Raw genomic sequence first — 27,605 nt, forward strand, 5'->3', positions numbered from 1 at the left:
CATTACTTTTGGCTACCTGTTTAAACTTCTGTGCTCACTTGCCAACTAGTTTTCAGTGCACACACTCTTCCATAACTGCAAAAATGTAGTATTCAGGTGTTACAGTTGACTTAATGTTAATATGTGGATATATTTTAATAAAATCATAATGTCTATTTTTTCAAATTAGTTAAGCTACTCTTCAATCTTTCCATGAACCCCCTGACAACTGCAGAAGTACCCCCTGGGGTACATGTACCCCTGGTTGGTAATCACTGGTCTAATATAAGCAACCTGCTATGTGACTAGAAACATACACCCAGAATTGAAGGTGAACAAAAAAACAAACAAATCAAATGTTGGTCACTTCTACACTGCAGAGTGCACAGTGTCAAAAACACTTGATTTATAAAACGTAGTGTAGCTCAAGTGACTTTCTTTGTCAAGAAAGGTTGGGACAGGATTTCTGTAGACAAGTAGACTAATTTGAACAGATAGTAGCTAGTTTTGGCTACATAAATGACATATCTCTTACTTAGTTACTACTGACCTTCATCTGAAGTTTGTTCAACCACAGTAAATAACACTTACCAAAGTCCAACATGATTCTACTCTATAAATCTACTTTAAATTTAAATTCGAATGTAGAAATAAACATACAAATCGAAAAGATCTTAAATCCTTACACACTGAGGTATTAGTGTGTGTATGTATGGTGTCTGGCTTGTAATGTTTCCCATTAGTAACAGTAGCCTTTCCAGCATCTGCTTTACATTTCTAGTTGCACAAGAGAGAGTGTGTGTGTGTAGTTACCTGAAGCCTCTCCCACCACGTATCCCTAATGATGTCTCTCCTCTCAGGCACCAGTTTATACTGGATCACCTCCTCTAGCTCTGAAAGCATCTGGCTAGACACCATAGCCTGGGAAACGGACACACACGCGCACGCACACACACACACACACACACACACACACACACACACACACACACACACACACACACACACACACACACACACACACACACACACACACACACACACACACACACACACACACACACACACAATCATTATTAATGTTGCAAAAGGCCCTCTGTGTAATATAAAAAGGATCATTAAAGCTTATAAATTGATCAGTATCTCCAATTGAATGCATTCTGCAACCCACTGGACGCTCTTGTACGGCATCTATCAGAAAAGGTTGGCAATTTCCATATAGAGGCTTTGATTATGGCTGCCATTTGTACAAAGATTCAGAGTCTAGATGCCTGCTGAAGTGTGTCTGCTGTTCAATCAAAATCAACTAAGATCAAATGGCTATCATGATAACATTACCTGACAACATCTGTATGAGAGGAACACTGCTGTTTGGGTTTTCAACTTCAGATTTGAAATGTTGATGGATAATTCAACATATATAGATATTAAAATAGGAGCCTGGAGCAGTGGAAACTGTAAATATTTATACTTCTGACTTCTAATGAAGCTCGATCTGAGACTTAATCTTTTATAGTTCATCACTTTAATAAAATTGTGTTGCCGTGGCATAATCCTTCTGCACATGAATACAGTGAAAAATGAGATGGTGGACTGAAGCCAGGCGTTAAATATTTTGGCTGATTCGGCTGAACACTTACCCCGTAGGCTCGACTGTAGCTCTCTCCAGCCATGGCCGTCAGCTCAGCATCCAGGAGGTCTCTTGCTTTGTCAATACACTACATGAAAAACAAAAACAAAACAAAAATTGACAGTGTGATCTATTAATGAAATGAATGTCGACCTGAATGGTGCATTTTGCAGATTTTCCACCGGCTTTTTGTCTTTGTGTTGACAAACAACGTTCATCTGCATATACTCACCACGCTGCAATCACACAAAGCTGGTTGAAAAATGGCAAAGTTTCCCTTTGACTTAGTTGCCCCAAAATACTCCAACTCTTTAGTAAAGCTAATAAAAAGCAATAATTGCATTTCCTCAATAACGTAAGGACAGCATGACCCCAGAATGTACCATGACACAATGTCACACCATCCTAAAACCATCTTGCATCAGGACCAGCCGGGATTGGACTAAACCCAGGGAATAAAACACTTTGTACAAATGAACGAAGGCATGTTATTGCTTGCTGCTCACACCCTTTTCACTTAAGTGCAGCCAACAGTGACACATTAATGCAACTAGGACTAGAACACCTGCTTGTATAGCAAAATGGTTTGATGCACTGCTGAGTGTTTCATGAGGAGAGGGAAATGTGTTATGAAAGTTATGTAAAAGTTATGTAACCATGGCTGTGGATGTATCTTTTAAAAAGACAGCCTTATTTTGTATGCACATTCAGATAAAAGGAAAGGAATTGGCGAGGGATAAAGAAGAGTTCAAAACAGGGGCTGTTAGTCACTGTTCCTGCCATAACTGTGATGCAAATTCCCAAACGTTTCCATAATGGTCAACCAACTGTCAGAGTACTTTCATGCCCTAAAAATGTTTTTCCTACCTTCACGTTTTTTTTGGTATGTATTACTGTATATTACTGACTCATTTGTAAACTTCCAGTTCCCTGACTTTTCGTAACAGGACTACACTTCTCCAAATTCAGGGATACTGCAGACATTCCAGCACCAGTGAGAACCCTGAGGGGTGGAAAAACAGTAATTGAGAGAAAAACCTGATCCAGAGCAGCAAAAGGGACAAACAAGGACACAAGTACTGTGGCTGAAAACGTGCTGATTTCTTGGGCTTCTACAGCCAATGTTTTTGGGAACTGTTATTAGTGGGAAGGTAAAATAAGGGAGGATGACTAAGGAAGTTCTCGTGAGGCCGGGAGACACAGCTGTTTCAGACCAAATCCCCCCCAATTATTATTTTTTGCGGGGAGGGAAAGGAGGAATGGCGTGCCTAAACACCTCTTCAGGCATGCACAACAAGAGGAGGGGTTTTGGGAGGGTGGTTGGGACAAGGTGACAATGAGGCTGCTTCTTTACAACCTCCACTCAGTTATGGTCCTGTTTACTCCTGAAATACTGCGCTGGGGCCTCATTGGAAATGTGCAGTCCAGACGACTCCTGATAAATGCAGTGTCTGGCTTCTGGCAGCACAAACAAACTATGACCCAATCTCCCATTCCCTTACATAAAAGGTTGCACTTACTGTATGTATTTGAATAGGGTTAAATCCAATGAGATTACTTTATAATTACAGTGTGATATGGAGGCCTCTATGTAAATGGTTACGGCCAAATCAACCGCTAAAGGAAACTCGAGGTTTAAAAAGACCACGAGACAATTTGCAAATCAAATGCACACTGGAGGACTGGATATAACACAAATATTGGCACAGCCACAGACTGCTTTACAGGGGGGAGCACGACTGCCGTGTCTACACATCATCGCTGGAACAGACCAAACACTGAGATTTATAAAGCAAAGTAACCTGAACCCTTTCACAAAGACACATGCTGAAACTCCTGGAGCACATGTGTGGTTGTTTGGGGTATAGAGGGAGGAAAGGAACAGCACAATGGAATCAAAAGGACTAAGTGCGAGGATTACCAACCACATCCGGAAGACTAGACTGAGCTCATGTTGACATTTAAGCTTTCACCACCGCTCCATCTGCTTTTCATTTCTTTTCATTCATTATGAGTTGCCTCAATGTTGACAATAGTCAAAAGTCTGCTTTTCCTTTTTAGCTGATGTAGAATCCTAAAGGTCACACCTGGATCTAATCTCCAAATTAGAGACGGGAGGGTGGCTATGGAGGGATGAAGGGGCACAAAGAGCAGGTCTCCCGGGCTTTGTGGTTAAAAGGGGAGTTGGAGGATGAGTCCAGAGAAATTGGAGGAGCAGGTGTTTACTGGTGTCAGTGCTAGAGCTTGTGTCCATAGGACATGGTGGCATCCAGCTTGAACAAATCCATCTCTAGGCGCCATGAGCTCATCCAACATCCCAACCTTCATCAAATGAGGAAAACACCACCCTGACCTCCACCAGACCTTGCTGACAGGCACACAGCAGAGGGAATGGGATCTGTATTTGTTTGAGGCTGAATGCTGCGATGATTTACAATTTCAAGAGTTACATAATATTTCCACACCAAGGAGGTACCACGTTGTAAAAGGAAGAAAAAAAAAAAACTTGTGCATTTTATTCCTTTTAATGAAAAGCCTGAGATGATGGAGGCATTTGATACTGACTGGAATTGGCGTAAAGCAATTTTTATGTTACTTTACAGAGATCGTTTCCAATGATTTTAACTTTTCAAAGCCTGCTATGAAGACTAATGAAAATTCCAGAAACCATGAGACTAGGCAAATTCCCATGTGGCATGTCTTTATGAGATGTTTTCTAAAAATATAGACTTCATGTACATCGAATGGGGGGAAATCTTATCCACTGGGTGTATTTGTGAGTGATAATGTAACCCACCTGCTGGGCCAATGAGAAGAGGTCCTGATGCAGGGCTAGCACTGCTCTATAAAAAGCCCCATCATGTGTGTCTCTTGGGATCATACACGTGTACTCCTCCATGCTGTCCCAGTGCCCTGGAGGAACAACAGTCAAGTTACGAAAAAGCACAAAAACTGGTTTCAGCAGGAAGCATTTAATAATGACTGAAAGGGCTAATTAGCGGATGTCTAACTTAGCAAGACTGAAGCAACTTGAAGTTTGGCAGCCCATCACTGCTGGTTTAAACAGCACTTCACCTCAGCTTGATATGATTTAAATGATTGCCATCTCAACATTTTGCTTCCCAACTACAACAATAAAAGATGGTTTAAGTCTTCAGATAGACGGTATTTGGGTTCGTCTGAGGGTTTACGACTGACTTAAGAAAGTCAAATCCACAGACCGCAAACCTCAGAGGATGCTCCTGCAGTGTGGTCCCTGCATTTCTCCACTAGTGCACGTTACGATATGTCAATTGTGTTATGACTGGATACCATTCCCATATGGTTATGTGAGGGGGACTTGGCAAGAGCGGTTACTGTTTTCACTGTTGCTCAGTTTGATTGCATTGTTGAGTCTTTTCTTAAAACCCAGCTGACTTTTCAATTGTTAGTTCATATATGATACAAAGTCTTTTTAGTGGTTACCTAGACCCCAGGCGGCAGCAGCAGCCATACGAGCCATCTTGGCCTGGGTTTCCTCGCTGACCAGCGTCCACTCCTCGCAGCACTGCTGGTGCAACTGGCCCCTGGAAAACATTAACCACAGGCTTCAGATGGTAGAAAAAGCAGATACTGATTTGTTCAGTCCCATGTTCACAGTGATGACATCAGTGAATCAGGAACTGATTGCAGCTATCATCAGGTTCTCTAACTAATCAGGTAATCATGTGCAGAGTACTTTAGTATACAATGCAGTACTAAAGGTATAGAGTCATTACTAGCTGACATGAATTTGACGATAGTGAATAATGAAAAATAATTGTCTAAAGCAATGCTATCCTGTACTGGTCTAGTATTTATCCTCAAGTGATAAAAAGTTCTTCTAAAGTCCATGTTCTAATAATAATATATACATGTCAAGACACTACATGTTCTTTTCCTGCATGAAACAACAGTTGAAGAAATACTTCACCAGAATAGCCAAGCTCTTCCAGCCAAGGATGAGGAGAAATTAGACCTGGTTTCTTTTACATCTGCCATTTATTTCTTAATTTGTTCTTAAAGATGAACATCTTAAATCAGTGTACCGTCCAGTAACAGTCCTGATAAAATCAAGTATCCCAGCAAACAGATGTTGTGTTGAATGTTTATGTTAGAATCAAGTGCATCTAACCAAGACTAATCCCTCATGAACAACAATCAGTGCTGCATTGTCCAGGAGGAGATCAAACCCGTTGCATGTGTTTTACAGGCAGGGAGCTGGAGCGAGATTAGACTGAGGAAGCGAAAGAGGGAGGAAGGCACAGACAGATAAAAAGAGAGAGGCAGGTTTGGATAGGGGCTAGTGAAGTGAAGCCGTTCTCCAGCTGCCTGGCTATTGTATAACATGACAGCAACAAGTACAAAAAGCTCCGGTACACTGGGTGTACGTGAGTTTGTCTACAGCAGACGAAAGCAGAAGTCCAGCAGAAGGAAGAGCTTGAGTTATAATTTGACTCCGCAAACTATTATTCACATTTTAGGAATTTCAATTGAGAAGTTGCTAAAATACATTTTAAAATAAGACATTAATTTAGCATGTCTTAATTTAACACAGTCTTTTAAAGGCCCTACACTACAAACCATTGGTTCACCCACACAGGGGTTTTCACTTGTGCCTGATAAGACCTCATCTCAGGACTGTGAGCGTGCACCAACTGTGCTTGATTGACATCTCCCTCACTCTCTTGTTAGTTTCCTTACACCTGGGACAAATAGACCGTTTTCACGGCACACATTAAACATATAAAACTAAACCAACCTTGAAATACTGTGTTTTTTAGTAACACTGCTTTTCATGCTTATTGTTTTTTTGTTGTTTTTTTTACAGATCAGGTGTATGGCATTTGCTTTTTAGAATTGCAAAGTCTGTAAAGGAAAGCTCTGCAGGGGAGTCAAAAAGTGGCTTCATCAGACACACAGGTCCCATCGCCAGAGCACAACATGCCAAAATAGCTGCATGCTTGACTTATATTTGTCAAAAATAAAACCGCTCTTGTAATCAGCAGATTGATATTTGAGGCTTAAAGGTCCCATGACATGGTGCTCTTTGGATGCTTTTATATAGGCCTTAGTGGTTCCCTAATACTGTATCTGAGTCTCTTTCCCGAAATTCAGCCTTGGTGCAGAATTACAGCCACTAGAGCCAGTCCCACAATGAGCTTTCCTTAGTATATGCAATTTCTGTGTCTGTAGCTATTGAGGAGGAGAGATGGGGGGCAAGGTGGAGGGTGGGGGTGTGGCCTTGACCAACTGCCACTTTGCTCGTTTGAAAGCCATGATGTCTCTCTCTAATGGGTGGGCCAAATTATCTGGGCGGGCAAAGCAGAGAAAGGGGAGGTAACCTTGCTAATTATGACCTCATAAGGAGCAAGATTCCAGATCGGTCCATCTGAGCTTTCATTTTCTCAAAGGCAGAGCAGGATACCCAGGGCTCCGTTTACACCTATCACCATTTCTAGCCACTGGGGGACCATAGGCAGGCTGGGGGAACTCATATTAATGTTAAAAAACCTCATAAAGTGAATTTTCATGCAAGAGGACCTTTAACAGAACCACGAGGCCAAATCACCTGAATGAAAAATGCAAATCCAATTTTTCTTTAAATAAAAGAGCACCATTATTTATTGATTGTGTCAAAGGAGTTATCTCAAAAATAATGGAAATGTTCCCAAACCCACTCCATTGAAAAAGACAATTAGTGGTCACAATTTGAAAAACACTAACATGTACTGCATTGTATACAGTTTACTGGACAGATAAAGAATACAGGGGGGTAGATTAATACCACAAATTGGTACATTGGCCCTAATATGACTCACCATTGTAGCAGTGATGACTTAGCCAATTCAAAGTTCATTTTTTCATTAAGTGTTTCACCCCCTTGATTAAATAATTTCAAAACTTAAGATGGACATTCTAGACCAAAAGTTACTTCAAAGCTGCCCAATACAAAACATCAACTGCATTTAAAAAAAAAAAAAATCACTCTGAGCAGCAGATTATCACTGAGAACTCGGGTCCATTATCCCCTTGCACGTACCTTAACAGGAAACAGTGTTTCTGTCTGATCTCCTTTGACTAATGACCCTGGTCAATTGCCCAGGCTTACCCAGCCACACACAAACAAACACAAAGCCTCAGAATTTTCTTAAATTAAATGAAGAAAAAACTGAGGTGATTGTTTTTGGAGCAAAAGAAGAGAAACTGAAAGTCAGTGCACAGCTTCAAATGGCCCTGTTAAAAACAACTGACAAAGCAAGATTTGAATTTTAACAGTCATATTAAGACAATAACAAAAATCAGCCTATTACCATTTTAAGAATATATCAAGAATTAGAGGACTTATGTCTCAGCAGAATTTGGAAAAACTGGTCCATGCTTTTATTTTTAGTAGACTTGACTACTGTAACGGCATCCTTACAGGACTGCCTAAAAAACTAATTAGACAGCTGCAGCTGATTCAAAATTCTGCAGCAAGAGTTCTCACTAGGACAAAAAAAGTGGATCATATCACTCCAGTTCTAAAGACTTTACATTGGCTTCCTGTGCCTCAGAGAATTGATTTCAAAATACTTATGCTGGTTTATAAATTCCTAAATGGCTTAGGACCAAAATATATCTCAGATCTATTAGTGCTTTGTGAACCACCCAGACCTCTCAGGTCGTCTGGAACAGGTTTGCTCGTGGTCCCCAGAGTCAGAATTACACAGGGAGAAGCAGCGTTTAGTTTTTATGCTCCGCATATCTGGAACAAAATACCAGAAAACTGCAGGTCTGCCCCAACTCTCAGCTCTTTTAAATCAAGGCTGAAGACCTTACTTTTTGATAATGGTTTTTGTTAATTCTTTTATCGAACAGTGATTTTTATTCTTAGATTTTATTTCGTATACAATTTTAATACGGATATTTTTTAATGTATCTTAAATGGTTTTAAATTTGTATTCATTACTATTTTTATTCTTATTTTACTCCCTATTTTTGCTATTTGTTCTTTAATGATTGATGATTTGTAAAGCACTTTGAGTTGCCTTGTGCTGAAATGTGCTATATAAATAAAATTGCCTTGCCTTGCCTTGCCTCCGTGTCAGGACTCATTAGTGAATAGGCTGCCGACGCAAATAAAAAAATGGGAGATGGAATAGTTCACAGCAAGTGTACTACCTCAGACAATCTCTTTATCCATTAGAGCCAAGGTTAAAAACTAAAGAAACTAATTTCTTCTTCATCACTGCAGCAAATCACACAACACATTAATACTAAAAAGCCCACAGCAGTATGTTTTTAGAAAACCAACTTGAATTGTAAATTGAATATAGGTCAGCAAAAATTAAAGCGCCCATATTATGCTCATTTTCAGGTTCATAATTGTATTCTAAGGTTGTACCAGAATAGGTTTACATGGTTTAATTTTCAAAAAACACCACATTTTTTGTTGTACTGCACAGCTCTCTCTCGCAATGCTGCAGCTCCTCTTTTCATCTTGTCTCTGTTTTAGCTACAGAGTGAGACCTCTTTTCTTCTGTACTATCTTTGATTGCACTCGCACATGCGCAGTAGCTCAGTAGATCATGTCAGCTAGCTCCATAGACAGTAAAAGAAAGGCTGTTTCTCCAACTTCGGTCAGTTACAAGGCAGGATTAGCTGGGAGACTTCTAAACGATGGCGCAAATGTAAGTCGTTCTTTTGTAGATTATGGTGAACTTGTGTGTGTTGTAGCAGTGCTTTGCCATTGAGAACGAGGGAGCATGCTAGTGTTAGCATGGTTAGCCACCCCGTTTCGGCTAGTGACGTAGAAAGCCGTGCAGATTTTGAACAGCTCATCCGGAGACTGAAGGCAGGACACATTCAGAAACCGTATCTCACTCAAAACAGCATGCATGGATTTTTTTCAAAGTCTGTATGCGTGTGGAAGCACCAGAGACACAAAATAACACCCCAAATCCCAAAAAAAGTGTTTTCTTTTTCATAATATGGGCACTTTAATACCTTAAGTGTTTATATAGGAAAATAAGTAACACTTTATAATAACCATCATTAATAATGGTAAATGAATAGCTAACTCCAACCCAGACTGGACAACTGACGTACCATTCTCCCAGGGCCTCTAAGCAGCGCATTCTGCCCAGGATGAGCTCTGGATCTTCTTTGTTCATGTCAATCTTCTTGTCGTATGCTACCAGGGCATCCTCCCACTCATGTAGCTTCTCATACCAAGTGGCTTGGATTTCCTAATAGTTACAAGCAGAAACGAGACACATGAGAAACATGAAACTGGAAGAATGTCACTATAAGATACCAAGCAATTAACCTGAACTACTTCTCTATTTCATTACAAAGTTTGTTATCTAGAACATTTGACAATTTAATACATTTGGGGGGGTTTTGTGTTAGCAAAATGTATTGGAAGTAAAGTAAGTAAAGTTTATGTATATAGCACTTTTCACAGATAAAAATCACAAAGTGCTTTACAATAAATTGGAATATGATAAATAGAAGACATAAAAATACAAGGAAAACATAGGTACATCAAATCAGACAGCCATAAAAGCCCTTGTCTAACTAAAAGCCTGTTTGAATAGCCAAGTCTTCAACTGCTTTTAAAAGAATCAACAGCATTTGAACAACGTAAAGAGAGCGGCAGTGCATTCCACAGCCTGGGTGCCACTGCCTGAAAAGATCGATCCCCTCTGGTTTTAAAATGAGTGCAGGGAACCGCTAACAACATCAGACCTGATGACTTCAGACACCGGGAAGAAGTGTGACGCTGTATCAGGTCAGACATATTAGGAGGAGCTTGTCCGTGCAAGGCTCTAAAAGTAAGGACCAGAATTTTAAAATGTATTCTAAAATGAACTAGTAACCAGTGAAGTGATGCCAAAACAGGTGTGATATGCGCTATTTTGCTTGTATGAGTTAAAGCCTTGAAGTGGAGTTCTGAACAACCTGAAGACAGAAAAGCTCTTTTTTGTTTAAACATGTAAAAAAAACAGTTACAATAATCTAAACAAGATGAGATAAAAGCATGGATGATTTTTTCATTTCCAATTCAACCTTTGCGTCAAAGTTCTGAGTTTTGATATGTTCCTAAGTTCAAACTAGCAGTTTCTAATTAACTGTTTGGAGTGATGCTCCAAGGACATTGCAGAATAAAAAACAACACCTAAATTCCTTTGGTTGGAGAGACGAGCCTAAAGCTCCAATATGCTGCTTAATCAGCAGGACACTACTTTAATGGGCAATAATTAGTGTTTCCGTCTTATATGGGTTCAGCAGCAAATAGTTGTCACTTAACCACTGCTTGATGATAGTAAAGCAGTTTATCAAGGACAAAAGTTTGTAGAGCTCAGTAGCCTTAAAAGGAGCAGTATAGCTGGATATCATCATCAGTATAAAAATGGTAAGATATGTCACTGAACTGGCTTATTATCTGTCCAAGAGGGAATTTACAAAAGGAACAGAATCACTCCCAGAACAGAACCCTGAGGTACCCCACATGACAACCCTGTAGTGTCCGACATGATCTGGTTTACAAAAACACTGAAAGTTCTGTCAGAAAGGTAAGACGTAATAAACAATTTTAAACTGATCCAGACATTCCAACCAGATTGTGAAGTCTGTTGATCATAATGGTATGCTCAATGGAGTCAAAGGCAGATGAAAGGTCTAATAGGACCCAAACCCCAGAGTCAGCTAACATCATAATGTCACTAGAGACTTTAAGTAATGGTAATGGTTCTCAAGGAAAGCAATAAGTTGCTCTGGTACAACCTTTTCTAAAGATTTTGACATGAATTTAAATTTCGATATTGGCCTGTAATTTTTGGGTTGTGATGGATCCAAACTGGGCTTTTTCAGTGCTGGTTCAACAACCGCATGTTTAAAAAAGGTGGGAACCAAACCAGTTGAAAGTGAAATATTAAACATTTCTACGATACAGGGGCCTATCGAATAAAAAACTTGTAAAAACAAAACACTAGGGAGAACATGAGTAGGACAAGACAATGGTTTCAGTTTATCTAGCAGAGTGGCGATGTCCTGTAATGTCACAGGTCTAAAGGAGGACCAAGAATTGGGAGGAGATAAACTGCAGGCCAAGTTATACAAATGTGCTGGTGAGATGTTTGCCCTGACATCTCTGATCTTATCTACAAAGAAATTAAGAAATTCATTACAGTCTGATTTTGAGACCACAGAGACTTGAGGATCAGTAGGGGAAACAATTTTGTTAATGGTGTCAAACAAGATTTGGGTTTTTTTCTTGTTTGAAGATGTTAGCTGAGAGAAGTATTGAGATCTAGCATTTCTCAGCACTTCATTTAAAGAAGACTTTAGCTCCCTAAGGTGAAGTCTATTGAGTTTAGTCGACTTCCATAGACGCTCAACCCGTCGACAATTTCTCCTAAACAGCTGGATTGATTCATTTATCCAGGGACTAGGCTTTTTTTTTTTTTTTTTTGAGTGGGAAGGCTTGATTTCACAGGTGCCCCTTTATCTAAAAATGCCAAACACTGACTATTAAAAAACATTAGCATGACTGCATCCTAACAGTGAATCTGGGTCAAACTACACACCTTGTCCTTTCACAGTCAGCCAAAGACTTCCATAACTTATATTATAATTTTGCATGGTTGATTAGAGATTCCCAACTTAATCAACCAATCCTGGACCTATTATATTTAAACGTTGACCTCCTGTAAAAGTGACTTCTAGGTATTGTCTTCTTTTAGGAGACACAAACCAATGATTACATACATAGAGCTCATCCAACCTTTGCTTTACTGATGGTTCCTGACTGGTATACTAAACAGGGAAACCTTGCATCCTCCCACAATAAAGCTTTCCAAATGGTCACCTCATTAACAAGGTTCCTGGAAGTGCACAGTCAAACTGTTTTACTGAGTCTTTTCACTTTTAAAGGTCCTATGACAGGCTGCTTTTTGGATGCTTTCATATAGGCCTTAGTGGTCCCCTAATACTGTATTTGAAGTCTCTTTCCCGAAATTCAGCCTTGATGCCGAATTACAACCACTACGAGTCAGTCCCACAATGAGCTTTCCTTAGGACGTGCCATTTCTGTGTCTCTAGCTTTAAATGCTATTGAGGAGCAGACGGGCAAAGCAGAGAAAGGGGCAGTAACCTTTCCCCTTATGACGACATAAAGGGAAGATTCCAGATTGGCCCGTCTGAGCTTTCATTTTCTCAAAGGCGGAGCGGATACCCAGACCCATCGCCATTTCTAGCCACTGGGGGACCATAGGCAGGCTAGGGGAACTCATATTAATGTTAAAAAAACCTCATAAAGTGACATTTTCATGCCATGGGACCTTTAAGATGCTTTTACAGAGAAACATAAATGCAGTTCACAAAGGCAGAAGGAAAGTCCTTTTCCATAAGAGTCCTGATGGTTGGGAAAAACATTCAATGTGACTTTAGGGTAAAAAATAACCACTTCATAAAATTAAAACTAGAAAATACTATTTATTTTAGGTTATAATCTAAAACCCAGCCCTGTTTTACCACTGCGTCTTCCCTCCACTGATCGCATACATTAAGTTTGTCATCAACACCAGCTAAGCTCTTGAATTCAGATTTTTGGCAATTTTGGATTGTAGGAAAAACCAAAAACATTGCGTATTAGTAACTTTCCTTGCAAATGGATTGTTTTTGGGGATTTAAAAAAAAGATTTTAGTCCATCACTGTTCACATTTCATGTTTTATGGTTTTGTCACTCGGGTAAATGTGTTTACTATTTACTTTCTCTGTGTTAGATTTTGATGTCAATGTTATAAATGTTTTTAATACTGTAAGTAGTATTGACATTAGAGAGATACTGGTTTTGTCTGTTCTATAATCATGAAGTTCATGATTGATACTGCTTCTAAAATAGACTGCCCAGTACATCCAAACAACAAGCAAACTAAAACCACAGTTACAAAATGATGCAACTGTGGTAATAGAGATGGAGAAGGATCAGAAGAACAACTTAGATAATTCATATGGAAAATCTGTGTGATGGTGTCCAATGCATATCCACTGTTTAACAGTTGTTTCGTATCTGGACCAGGTCCATCTACACAGAACATGAAACACTGAGGAGATATCAGTAATATTAAGTAATAATAGGGAGTAGTAGTCCTGTACATGAACAGAAGAAAAAAAATCCATAAAAATATTGACATATTCTGTGGCTTTCAACTTGGACCATCAGAAGTCACATAGTGAGTCATAGTAAATTAAGCTATTTAGGGACCTTACAAACCGCTCGCCATTAAGAAATCATTACGGTTTGTATTTTTTTGTGTGAAACATATCCTTTTACCACTGGAAAAAAGTCCCAAGTAGCTTTTTAAGAAATGCACAGCAACAACACATAAAAGGTGTCAAGAAAAGATCCTGTCCATTGGATGAAAAAGTCCATAGTTTTGCTTCTTGCTGTTGACTACTGATCAGCATAACAGATGGTTTTTCCACGTGCTGCACATTAGGAACAGGGTGTTCTGGGAGTATGTGTCTCAAATGGCCCTCATCCCCATGTTAAAATGTGTGTATGGGGAAATGGCATCCCGTTAGAGGTGTACGCAGACAAGAGACCACACATAATACAGCACACGGTTACTGGCAGCTAAGCTAACTAAGAAAGCATTTAGTCTGAAAATGAATCAAGAAATGCAAAGGAGTTGGTTAGGGCTGTTGCTAAAGGTATAAGTGGCTAAATGTTTTTTTTGCAAAAAGCTCTCTGCAGCAGCGTCCCTGTTATGCCGTTGTGGTGGTACGATTGAAAGAGGATTTTTGTCCCAGCGTCGGACTGAATGCAACATAGGGTAAGAGGGTGGAAAAGCACTCACCAGTTCTCCAAAATGCTTCATGGCGTACTCAAGCACCCCAGATGCCGCTTCTGGCTGCTGCAGTTTATTGTTGATGCTGCAAGATATGACAAAAACAAAGTCCAGCTTTTAGACCAATTTGAACACACAACTTAGAATACTACAATGTGTGGACAATATATAGATGCTTTCACTATTGTTTACAAAAAGCCATTTGTTAAGGTCAAGCTGTCTCACCACAGAAATATGTCTAGCTAAACTTACTATACAAGCAGAAAATCATAATCAATAATTTTCAGTAGATTTGCACTTCCTCGTGAGAGATTACATATCACATAGACGTTGATAGTTTGACAAAATGTCTAACTGACGTTTTCTGGAAAGAAACTTTTGACATGTTTTGACATAGCTAAAGCTAACATTGATTCCCCCGTGCAACCATTTGTAATGTAATGGCCTTGCACTAACGTCTGTGTTGCTGCTAACTCAATAGTTGACCTGGGGAGGGCTTCACCAGCCAGCACCAGAAGGTTTAGGATTTCCTTCTCAGATCCATGCAGACACCAACCAACCAGTATGGGTCAGTTGTGCAGAGACTAGAGGTCTTCATGGGTCTACCCACACCGTAAAACCCAAGACCCGACCCGGAACACAGACAGGTTAGGATCCACGGTTTATACTGTAAACTGGGTCCGAGTCGGGTGGCGTTCAACAAACCCCATTTCCCGTGAAGTTGGGACGTTGTGTAAAAGGTAAATAAAGACAGAATACAATGATTTGCTAATCCTTTTCAACCTATATTCAACTGGAGACACTACAAAGACAAGATATTTAATGTTCAAACTGATAAACCTCTCTTTTTTTTGTGTGCAAATATTTACTCATACTCATTTGAATTTGATGCCTGCAAAACATTCCAAAGAAGCTGGCACAGGGGCATGTTTAACGCTGTGTTACATCACCTTTCCTTTTAACAACACTCATTAAGCAGGAACTGAGGACACTTATTGTTGAAGCTTTGTAGGTGGAATTCTTTCCCATTCTTGCTTGATGTACGACTTCAGTTGCTCAACAGTCACCGGACTACACCACATATTTTGCGCTTTATAATTTGCACACATTTTCATTGGGAGACAGGTCTGGACTGCAGGCAGGCCAGTCTAGTACCCGCACTCTTTTACTATGAAGCCACACTGTTGTAACACATGCAGAATGTGGCTGTGCATTGTCTTGCTGAAATAAGCAGGGACATCCCTGAAAAAGACTCTGCTTGGATGGCAGCATATGTTGCTCCTAAACCTGTATGTACCTTTCAGCATTAATGGTGCCCACAGATGTGCAAGTTACCCATGCCATGGACACTAACACAACCCCATACCATCACAGAAGCTGGCTTTTGAGCTTAGCGCTGATAACAATCTGGATGGTCCTTTTCCTCTTTGGCCCGGATGACATGATGTCCATGGTTTCCAAAAACAAATTTGAAATGTGGACTCGTCAGACCACAGCACACGTTTCCACTTTACGTCAGTCCATCTCAGATGAGCTTGTGCCCAGAGAAGCTGGCAGCGTTTCTGGGTGTTGTTGATATGGCTTTTGCTTTGCATGGTGTAGTTTTAACTTGCACTTGTAGATGTAGCAATGAACTGTGTTAATTGACAAGGGTTTTCCGAAGTGTTCCTAAGCCCACGTGGTAATATCCTTTTCATAAGGATGTCAGTTTTTAATGCAGTGCCGGCTGAGGGATGGAAGGTCACGGGCATTCAATGTGGGTTTTTGGCCTTGCCGCTTACGTGCAGAGATTTCTCCAGATTCTCTGAAAATTGAGAAACATTGGGCCTCATTCACCAATATCTTCCTAAGTTTTCTCTTAAATATGTTCTTAAGAAGGTTCCTAAGAAAAGTCTATGCCGGATTCATGACGTGTTCTTAAACAGCAGATTTGTTTGCATCTGTGTTCTTAGGATTGATGAATCCCACGTCTTCGTAACTGAAAGCACGTGCCAGTTGTTCCTAATTAGCATAAGAAAACGCCCCGCAAATTCCCATATAAGGACATGACACTTCCTGTGCACCTCCTGGGAGACAGGTTTTCGGAGATTGTCAGAGCCGCGGTCGAGGAAGTACTGAATCTCAGTACTTAAATAAAAGTACAAATAACAAGAGACATATTTACTTTAGTAAAAGTAGAAGGTGTCCACTACCACAAACAAGGCCTGGCTTTTTAAAAAAAAGTTCCTATCCTAACCAGCATAAAACGGAAATGTGTTAGAATCGGAATGCGGTTGGTTTTATTCATGGATGTATTTTAAGAAAAATTAATTTTAAGTTTTATTTTCTTTAACCATGCAAGTAAGTAAATAAAGTGTGTGAAGCAGCGCAAATAGGGAGATATGAACGCGTCTTACGCAGCCTGGCGGAGGAGTTAACAACGCTGTGGAGAGAAATAGATGGCAACTATGATTTAAAAACGGGAATAATAAAAACAAATGTTTTCATTTTCACTTTTACTGGAGGTTGTATTACCGAGGGTCAGCGGCGCTGCGCCCGGGCTCTGCAGCACCGGAGCCGGCTTGGATCAGCGGTGCCCCATATATACAGTATCTACGGCAACCAAACTTTACTGGTGAGACAAACGTGTGACGGTCAGGAAGACGTTTTGGCAGGGGGAAACTGATCAGAAAATGTAACGGAACATTGTAGAAATGTAGTGGAGTAAAAAGTATAGATAATTGCTGCAAAATGTAACAAAGTAAAAGTCAAAAGTAGGCTATGCACTATTGAGTCTACTTAAGTAAAGTAGCCTACAGATACGTGAAAAATGTACTTAAAGGAACACGCCGACTTATTGGGAATTTAGCTTATTCACCGTAACCCCCAGAGTTAGACAAGTTGATACATACCCTTCTCATCTCCGTGCGTGCTGTAACGCAGCCTGACGGTTCCAGCATTAGCTTAGCCCAGCACAGATCCTGGAGGTAACTGGTTCCAACTAGCCTACTGCTCCAAATTGTGACAAAAATGACAAAATAACACCAACATGTTCCTATTTACATGTTGTGATTTGTATAGTCACAGCGTGTACAAAAAACAACGTAACATAAGACAGCCATCTTCTAACAGTAAACAAACCGGGAACTATATTCTCAGACAGGCTTGCTGCAAGCATATCACTCCGCCCAAGTACTATATTCTTCCGCTTGAGAATATAGTTCCCGGTTTGTTTACAGTTAGAAGACGGCTGTGTCTCATGTTATTTTGTTTTTTTGTACACGCTATGACTCTATAAATCACAACATGTAAAAAGGAACATGTTGGTGTTATTTTGTCACTTATTCGGAGCAGTAGGATTGCTGGAACCATTCACCAGCATGTTCTGTGCTGGCCTAATGCCACTGGAGCCGTCAGACAGCATTACAGCACACACGGAGATGAAAAGGGTATGTATCGATTTGTCTAACTCTGGGGGTTACGGTGAATAAGCTAAATTCCCAATAAGTCGGCGTGTTCCTTTAAGTACAGTTAGGACAAATTTGTACTTTGTTACATTCTACCACTGCATTTTGGCCCTATAAATAGCGATCAATCACCAAATAACGCAAGATTTAATCCGTTTAATTGCTGATGTAAATTGTATTGTTAGTGTTTTTTTGCACAATATGATTTCTTTTTTCAACAAATGATCAGAAATACATTACAGTACAATACTATCATTGTAAACGACTGTAGAATTAAATAAAATGCAGTAAGCAATCATTTGGAGCAAAATGTCATCACTCAAATGTGCGTAAGAGTGCTTTTCAGTGTTTGTAGATTTTGTTCTTAGCTAAGAACAAAGTTAAGAAAACATGAATGCCAGAATCTTCGTAAAAAGTTCGTAAGAAGGGTTTAAGAACACATTTCTTCGTAAGAACGGTTGGTGAATGAGGCCCATTGTTCTTCAACTATTGGACAATTTGCTCGCGCAATTGTTCACAACGTGGTGAATCTCGCCCCATCCTTACTTGTGAATGACTGAGCCTTTTGGGGATGCTGACCAATCATGACCAATTAACCTGTTCACCTGTGGAATGTTCCAACCAGGTGTCTTTTGAGCATTCCTCAACTTTCCCAGTCTTTTGTTGCCCCTGTAACAGCTTTTTTGGAACGTGTTGCAGGCATCAAATTCAAAATGAGTGAATATTTGCACACAAAAAAAAATTAAGTTTATCAGTTTGAACATTAAGTATCTTGTCTTTGTAGTGTATTCAATTGAATATAGGTTAGAACGGATTTGCAAATCATTGTATTCTGTTTTTATTGACATTTTACACAATGTCCCAACTTCATTGGAATTGGAGTTTGTATTACAGTCTGTTTGCTATTATGTGTAGACCAGACAGGCTGACCATGATAGAAGTGCTGTCAGTGTGTATTCGAATTGCATCTGCAGCTACAAGGTGGTACCAAATGACCTGCGCGAGCAAATGCCCCTGCTCAGGAGGTGAAGGGTCAGAGAGCACAGGACAGGCAGTAAATTAGCAATGCTAGCAATAGAAGCCATAGCAACAAGCCATTGTTATTTTAGTTTAAAAAGAAAAACAGCCAGAGTTATCTTTATTATGCTAGAAATAACAAAACTGCAAAGCTGATTTTTAACAAGCCGTGTTTGTCATGATCCGTTACCGTGACATCAAGTGGACTTTTAAACTAAAATAACAAGTGGATTAGCCTTGCTGTTTCAATCAGCAAGAGAGGAATAACAGAATGGATGTATTTTACCAACTTTCTGGGCAAGGAGGTTGGCCAGGCACAGGGAAGAAGGCTACTTACGTTACCTTAGGTAAGACACAAAGTTTTGTTTTGACAACTTTAAATTAACGTTAACTTGTAAATAGCAATCACCTGTCAAATCGGTGCCATGTCTCCCAGGTAATGTATTTTCGGGTCTGTTTTGGGCACAAATATTTGGACCTGTGAAGACCTCTAGCCGAGTCAAGGTTGTCTTCACCGGATTCCCACCCACAAACACAGCTGTGATTATTAGAATGCAGAACAAAGCCAGTGGAACTACTACCCCTGATTTCTCCAGAGATGAGTGAGAATTGTGTCCCTGAACTATCAATGTAAGAAAAGTAATTTACCCAACAATGAGGCAGTTTTACCATTGCCAACTAAGAAATCTGTTTCAATGCATTTTGGCAATGTAGAATAAATGTTTACTCTTTTAGCAAGGTGTTTATTGTGAAAAGTAAATGCACCTATTGACATTTGTCACGCTTGTTTCACAAATGGTGCGTTATCTGTCAAGACACCACAATTCCCGTTTGTACACCCTCCACTCACCCGCACCGTCACCACATCTGGAAACATTCATATAAACCGCAAGTCTATTATATTTCCTCAACTGAAAAACCCGTGTGCAGCCACAGCCAATACATCTGTAAAATGTAGCGTTTGAAGAAAGCTGGTATGCAGTGGAGTTCCTGAGGACAGCAGGCAAAAGTTGATGATACTTGAGCATATATGTCAGAAATCTGGTTTGACAGAGGGTAAAGGTAAAAGGTTTTGAGGGTAAAGGCCACAAAATGTGATGAAATGGCACAGCAAGTGGTCATGCCAAAGCTTAGGGAGCTGCTGGTGCAGGCCTGCATGATGAGAGGTAAAATAACAAAAAACCACAACAGGAGCTGTCTTGTACATAGTTAAAAACAGAAGACAATCTGACCGCTAGAAATAACTTTCAAAAAGCACTCGTGCCTTCAGGGACGCAATGCTCTGAGTTGCTAGTCATGTGCCAATATGTGTCCCAAGAAAGACTTAATGCTACTAAGGATGAACCGATCCTCTCCTGATACCGATTCCGGTACACAAATTCAAAGTACTGACGATCACAGAACGCTGATACTAGTGAGGATACCAATACCAGCGCTGTTTTTACTTTTACAATTTATAATCTGTGTGGACCTGATTGGATAAATCTTCTACGTGTTATAATCATTTTTAACTATAAGTGTTCATACAACATTCTATAATTAGGACACAATTTAATAATAAACAGTGCATCCGGTGTTTTGAATTGGTACCCATCAAGTAAACTTATAAAGAAGGAACAGTCATCACATACATCATTGGTGCCAAGCCTTTAGCATTCTACATGTATTTGATTGTAATAGAGAATATTTGTTATTTATAACTAACCAACCATCAAACTGTTAATGATATTTAATAATAATCAGGATGGCTAATGTTAGCCAGCTCTATCGATTATGTTTCCTATTATTTTTAGAAGGTGGCGCTAATCGCCAAATTTTATATTATTAATTACGGGTTCGGTACTTGTTACTTTGTTCGTCAATGAACCTTGACCGTGTACATTAATTTGAAAATAAAACCCCGTTAGTAAGAAATAATCCTTGTGAAGGTGTAAAAGACACAGACAGGGAGCTGCAGTGTTGGTGAGTAGCAAATATTACGTTCCAGCCTCTCTAGCATATTCGTTTTATATCATGATTAATATGTCGGACCTGCCCAGTTTGCGTATGTATCATGATGTAGCTGCTGCTGGACAGAGCCATGACACTGGCACCAAAGTCTGGCACCAATGCAAAATTCGAATGACGTATGACTTTTCCTTCTTTATAAGTTTCCTTGGTACCTTTATGCAACAAGAACAATTTTAGCCATGTGGGGTAGCTTCAATCATGTAGGTGACCTACAGAAATGTATTGTCACAATAGTGAAGCCCTACATGTATATCTTGTAAGCCATTTAAAAGGAGAGAGAGAGAGAGAGAGAGAGAGAGAGAGAGAGAGAGAGAGAGAGAGAGAGACTGCTGAACATACCACATCAACATCCATCCATCAGCTATATGCTCTAATCACTGCACCATTTGTGTAACATTGATTGTGTAGCTAAAATTTCCTTAAAAAGTAATAGCTCTGTTCAAGTGTTCTTAAAATAAAATGGTATTAACAAAAATTTCAGAATTGATATACAAGTTCTAAGATCTATCACAAACTAAACCAAACAGTGACGCAGGATATCCTTCATATCTTTTAGTCTTGCGTGACAATTTGAAATGATTTTTAAAAAGTTCCTGGTGTAAACAGATGACAGAGGGTGCAAGACTTTACGACCTGAAGGAAATCAAACTAGACAAGGATGTGACTGCATAACATGGGAAAGTGAGCTCATTTTAGTAAATAAGCATTTGTCTGTGACCCTCATGGGGCTTGATAGAGTGCCATGCACTCTTTCAGCAACCAATTAAATAACAATCCCACAGTCTTCAATAAACACAACTACTATCCATTATTCTGACTACCATTGACAATATTACACAGGTATGTTGTTACACTTACACAGGTATGCTTGGTAATTTAAATTGGACCAACAAATTACTTATTGTTGTCAAATAATCAACTTGGCAGCAAATGTACAAATAACTGCATGTCACACCACACACAAGCTGCAGAGGTATGTGCTAAAGCTGCCCAGATGTGGTTTCATCTGAGGAGACAAATCAGAATAAGGGCCTTCTCTCCTGCGGACCCTGGAGATTTCATTGTCCCTCAGCTGAAGTCATCTGGCTGCCAGCTCCAAGCACACACAGTCTAAACACATCCAGATGACAAGGCTCACGTAAAGTTCTCCTCAAGTAAAAACTCCATCAAACTATTAGCAAGAAGAAAACTTCTTGAAACCACTGTCAAGCCTCTCTCTTATGCAGGGCCACAAGTCTGACTTCCTAACTGGAACTTTTCTCAGATTTGCTCATGTGAGACATTGACAAGTCACTGCAAAGAACTTGAGCTTAAGTCCTAACAATTGTAAAACCGTCATGATTTATTACATCATGCCATGACATTTTGAAAAATGTGCTGTGTATCCTGAATCAGATTTCTTTGTGGTCTGATTCTAAACCCTGAATGAGGTTAGCACACTGCTCTTTTCTACAGAAGTTTAGGAGAGAAGATCCTTGATAGCTGATACTTTTAAAATGCCAGTCATACTCTATATTGTAAACAAAACAAAATAGTCAGAGTTAATTAACTAATTAATTAATTAGTGGTCTTTCATCTTACCTTATGACTGCACATTTTTATTGGCCCTTCTGTTACAAAAACAGAGCACTGCATCACTGCTATTTAAACATTTCTGACCAGAGGAGAAAGAAAAACAATCACCTTAAACAGACTCATGCCTCGTATTTGGATTTTAACTATACAAAGATTTATAGTGATGTCGTATGTTTTTGGCATATTTTAATCAGAAATGTTGACTGAATATTTCAGGTGGGACCTAGGTAGAGGCATGCTGTTAAATTTTCAACACAGAGAGAAACAAACCACTTGAACTCTACTTGTGTGTCTCAGGAGTATAACACAAATTATTTATCACACTGCTAACTCTAAACCAGCATGTGTACATAAGATTCTGATTAATATAACACATTTAGCCATGATTACCCTGGGTCAGAAAGCGGCAAGAGGGAGTAGAAATTTATATTTTCTTTTCAAATGTTAAACCATAGAAACAAAATCCCTTCTAATCTACTAAAATAATCCATAATCCCCATCTCAACTATTCTAAAGTGGCTCGGCTATTTTGTTGAGAGGAGAGAGCATGATCCCTTAGGAAATTGCAGATATTTCCTCCCAGAGAGGGTAAGATGTACGTGAATCTCACAGAAAGGAAAAAATGGGCCTCACTACTGGACCTAATTTAATCTAATTAGGAAGATATCCAATTAATCCTTACTGCTTTTTGGGCCCTTTGCTTGCCAAATGCTGACTCCATTCCATAATGTTGAACATAATAAGTTCAAAATGAGAATGGCTATCTAATCACTGTTCAAGGAAAAGCTGAATCAAGGTCCATTGAATTGATTCACTTTGGGTTTAAATGCTGTAAACATATTTGTAAGTTTGGATATTTCTTAAAAACATCTTATATAATATTGGCAAAATTATCAACAGGCTTTCAATGGAAGTACATTAATTCACCAATGAAGACTGGTGCACTGACACCTGTCCTGCAGGTCTCTCATTAGGTGCAAGTTGTGAACTGCCAAACCCAGTTACTGCATTGTCAAAGCATGCACACACAAAAAAACAAAAATCTAGAAAACGGTTCAAATAGGAGTTGAACCGTATGTAGAGGTTAAATCACAATGTGAATCACAAACTAGTGGAGTTGGGCAAGAAGTTAGTTTGATCACTTTACAAGAGAGAAAATGCTGCCCATATACATTTAAAATGTTTGGTTCATGGTTTGATTTGGTCCTTACAAATCATTACATGTGACTAAGGCAAGCCGAAACAGCAACTGCTTAGCTGGTCCATTAAAGTGGCAGGTCTTTCACATCACTGAGCCTTAAGTTTGTTCCATTGCAGGAAAAGTGACACTAGCTGTCTGACAATTCTTTGGACTTTTTGCCTAAAAAAAAAAAAACATTAATTTGTGTGGCAGCCAAAATGCAATCAACAATATTCCCAGACAGAATTAATCCAACTATCTAGCACCTTAGGTGAGTTCTTTCCATTGCACAGGCCTTGTCTGAGCAGACTACAAATAAGAAACGTGTGGAGGTGGAACTTTGCTGACAACAGTCACTACACTGCTTCAACCGATGTCTCTGAAACAAACACTTCCCAAGACAACAGGGCATGAGAAGGCCCATCCAAGATGACCTCATGTTTACAAGAAAACATGTCAAGCGGTGGGAGTCACTACATCAGCGTGTTTTACAAAACAGTTTTTATTCAGGTGGCACAAGTTTGAAAATCCTCAACACACACACACACACACACACACACACACACACACACACACACACACACACACACACACACACACACACACACACACACACACACACACACGGTACATTTCACACGTCTTGAGCACACACACTTGCATAATCTCACAGTTGTGGACATGACGTTAAAAAAAAAAAAGTATTGAAACCTTGACAATGAATGTTTGTTTGTGATTGTTATTGCTGTATGTTGCATTCACCAGCATTCAGCGCTACGCAGTGATCTCCCTATCCACCAACTCAGGCCTGATTGGCTGGGTGCCCCACTGTGACACCCTACATGCCCTCATCAGAGACTACAGAGAGAAGAAAAAGATTTTGCTCAACATTGAACACCGCATCATGCTCAGGGTGAGGAACCACTAACATCAAACATTAGGTTTCTCCTTTCTGCCTTTTAATAACAGTACATTCCCAGGATGGATTTGAATTAAGCTATGTTATTAAATACAAATGTGTGTGTAAATGAGCATATGCCCTTGCATGTTATTCACTGTTTTGTGCCAACAGGTGTTTAATTCATGAAATGTATGTCAATTTGTTATTTTCATATAAAGCATCCGCATTAATTACTAAATAGATTCATCAAAGTTGAGGAAGCATCTGTTTTCATTACTCTTTAATGACGCCAGCCGCGCGCACACACACACACACACACACACACACACACACACACACACACACACACACACACACACACACACACACACACACACACACACACACACACACACACACACACACACACACACACACACACACACACACACACACACACACACGCTACTGTATAAAGAAGAAAAATGAAGACTTTTTAAAGAAATTTAAGAATGCAAACCTTCATGAACTTCAAAATTAGTATTGCTTATGAAGTGTTGAACTAAAGCAGGTCTTGCATTTTTGCAAGATTGATGTCTTGGAAATGGTTAGTTTCAAATGATTCTCCTTTGTTCATTTTATCACAGTGACCAGTGTAGCATGAACTACATTCGTTTTCCTTCTCCGTCCAGAAAACGTTGCACCGACAATCCCACTCAGACATCAGTCGTGGGCAATTAGAGAATGATTGACATTAATTGGTCCAAAACATTCCTATTTTTTCAGCTGGATGTGTTTTTAGCAGCAAGACCAGCTTTGAAAGAAAACGATACTAGACTACTGGCACGTGAATCAGTTGATGAATGAAGGCAGGTTAAGGCAAGGCTGATTTATTTCTATAAGCCCTTTCAAACAAAGACAAATCAACATGCTTTTGGGGACAAGCCTTTCGCTTTGTTTTTTGTACAAATGAGTTATCTAAAAAATACTGCTGCTTGATACTGACATTCTTCATCTTACCATCTGATTTTAAGTCTTTTAAAAGCCGAACAACGGAATTATCTCAAACGGTTTGAAGCCCAGAAATACAGTGCTTTGATTAAAGAGCCCCCTATTATGCTTTTTTTTAATTTTTCCTATCTTTTAGAGTGTTTTATATTTTTGTGTGTATGTAATAGATGATAATGATGTCATTGATTGAGAAAGCCAGCCCAGTTTTTCAAATGTTGCCCATAGGTGCTGCTTGAGCAAGCACAGCCCGCCCAGTGGCTTGTTTCAATTTGGCTGACCAATCACAACAGAGTGGGCCAGCTGACCAATCAAACCAGACTGGGCTTTTCAGGAAGGTGGGCCAAAAGCTCACACAGTGTTTCAGGTGGAGGTACTGCAGCAATGGGCAGTATGAGAACATCAAAGCACGTAAAGCTATTCTAGGAGACCCCAAGAGTACAAATATGATGCTGATAAGGAGCATAATAGGAGCTCTTAAATGTTGTGACATACCTAACACTCCATCTTTTATTCAGATAATAACTAACAGTTCAAAATCATATCTGAACAGTGTCATTCAACACCATCTAAAATATGGACTTAAATCTTAAACTTGTAAAACATGAACACAACATAGATCTTTAAGGGTAGCACGCACACATCTTCTCTGGAAATTATGCGCAACATGTTGTCACATACTGTAGATCTTGGCCTCTGTGTCTTATGAAACAGCAATGCATCACTGCATGAGATAAGCATGGAGGGATAGAAAGTGGTTACCTCACCCGCTTCCTTCCAGATTGCCCCGGGATGTGTGTGGCTAAAGAAGGGTTGAACTCATCTCTGACACCATCTGACTAGCCCTTTGTCTCTCATTTCTTCAAAAACGTCAAGACAAAAAGGTGGTTGTTTCGTCACCGAGCAGATGCCGCAGCATGAGGAAACACTTAGTATCCCTTGACTTTGAAAGAATTTCTTCGAAATGACTAAAATCAGCTCTCCCAGTGAAGCTTATCATAAAGTTCAGTACTTTGAAATGTGGAATTGTACATAGGAAAAGGGCAAATAAACAGGGGTATTGCAAATAATGAAAAATATGTCCCTGTTGATATAGTATACAGTATATAGAGAAAACAGATCAATCTCATAATTTCATACAACTTTTTTTTTCCTCAAGGAAGTCGACGTGTTAGGGGGTCCACTGAGACATCAGCCGGAGAAACCATTCCACCACACTGGGACACCACTGCAGAATGCGTCTCCTGGGCTCCTCACCTTCAGGTCAAGAGGCCAACAGAACAAAGTGTCTCCAGTGGCCTCCAAAAAAAATCCTTACAGCTACCTCATTGGAATGTTGCTGTTGCCATGTGGACCAAGACATCTGTATACTATGTTTCTGGTTTCTGCGGGTGACATATTGACTAATTTTTCAAGTGAAATTATCCATTAAAGATTTCCAATGAAAGATGCCAGTTCATGATATTTATTTTTTATTTTGTTCTATTGAAATTGACTCGTGCTATAATTGAGTTTTCTCCAAAACAAATGGGAAGTAGTGTTGTCGTAGAAGTAGTAGAGTCATAAAGCAGCAAAGTACCAGCTATTGGTCAAAGAGGCAAAAGTATTTAGTATATTTATAGTTTTTATACTTGTACTGGTTACACTGTGTTCATAGTTATTGAGGAATTCTAAGTGCATGGAGATAGATACAGAAGTAGTTAAAGCTTATACAACTTCATTAAACAAAGTAAGAGTTTTCTGCATTTTCACACACTTCAGTTAATGGTTAGACCTACTTAAAGATCACTGAGATCACTCTAATACCCACAAAGCTAAAAAACAAACAAAAAACAATGGGATCCCTAGATGCTGGCACAAATGGTTTTCTGTCCCACAATTTTTACATCCCAGTGTCACGAAACGTCTCTCTGAAGAAGTGCCACATGGCCAACTGTACAAAAAGCAGGGAGAATTATTATAAAGGGATAGTGGCTAATCCACCATTCTTCCCCTCCTGTACGGTCTGTCCCAGCTACTGGT

General features: G+C 39.6%; 1 protein-coding gene across 2 annotated transcripts in view; it reads right to left on the reverse strand.

The window, feature by feature from the left end:
* Nucleotides 1-27,605, reverse strand: part of mtor (mechanistic target of rapamycin kinase) — a 98,519-nt gene that overhangs the window by 26,817 nt on the left and 44,097 nt on the right. For both annotated transcript variants that reach the window (XM_028581977.1, XM_028581978.1), the window contains 6 exons: nucleotides 14,477-14,552; nucleotides 9,719-9,858; nucleotides 5,075-5,175; nucleotides 4,407-4,522; nucleotides 1,620-1,697; nucleotides 793-900 (listed from right to left, as the gene is read on the reverse strand). In XM_028581977.1, coding sequence (XP_028437778.1) covers nucleotides 793-900; nucleotides 1,620-1,697; nucleotides 4,407-4,522; nucleotides 5,075-5,175; nucleotides 9,719-9,858; nucleotides 14,477-14,552 — 619 coding nt within the window. The remainder of the gene's footprint in view (nucleotides 1-792; nucleotides 901-1,619; nucleotides 1,698-4,406; nucleotides 4,523-5,074; nucleotides 5,176-9,718; nucleotides 9,859-14,476; nucleotides 14,553-27,605) is intronic.

The sequence above is a fragment of the Perca flavescens genome, chromosome 7 (genome assembly GCF_004354835.1).
Source record: "Perca flavescens isolate YP-PL-M2 chromosome 7, PFLA_1.0, whole genome shotgun sequence".
In the NCBI taxonomy this organism is placed as follows: domain Eukaryota; kingdom Metazoa; phylum Chordata; class Actinopteri; order Perciformes; family Percidae; genus Perca; species Perca flavescens.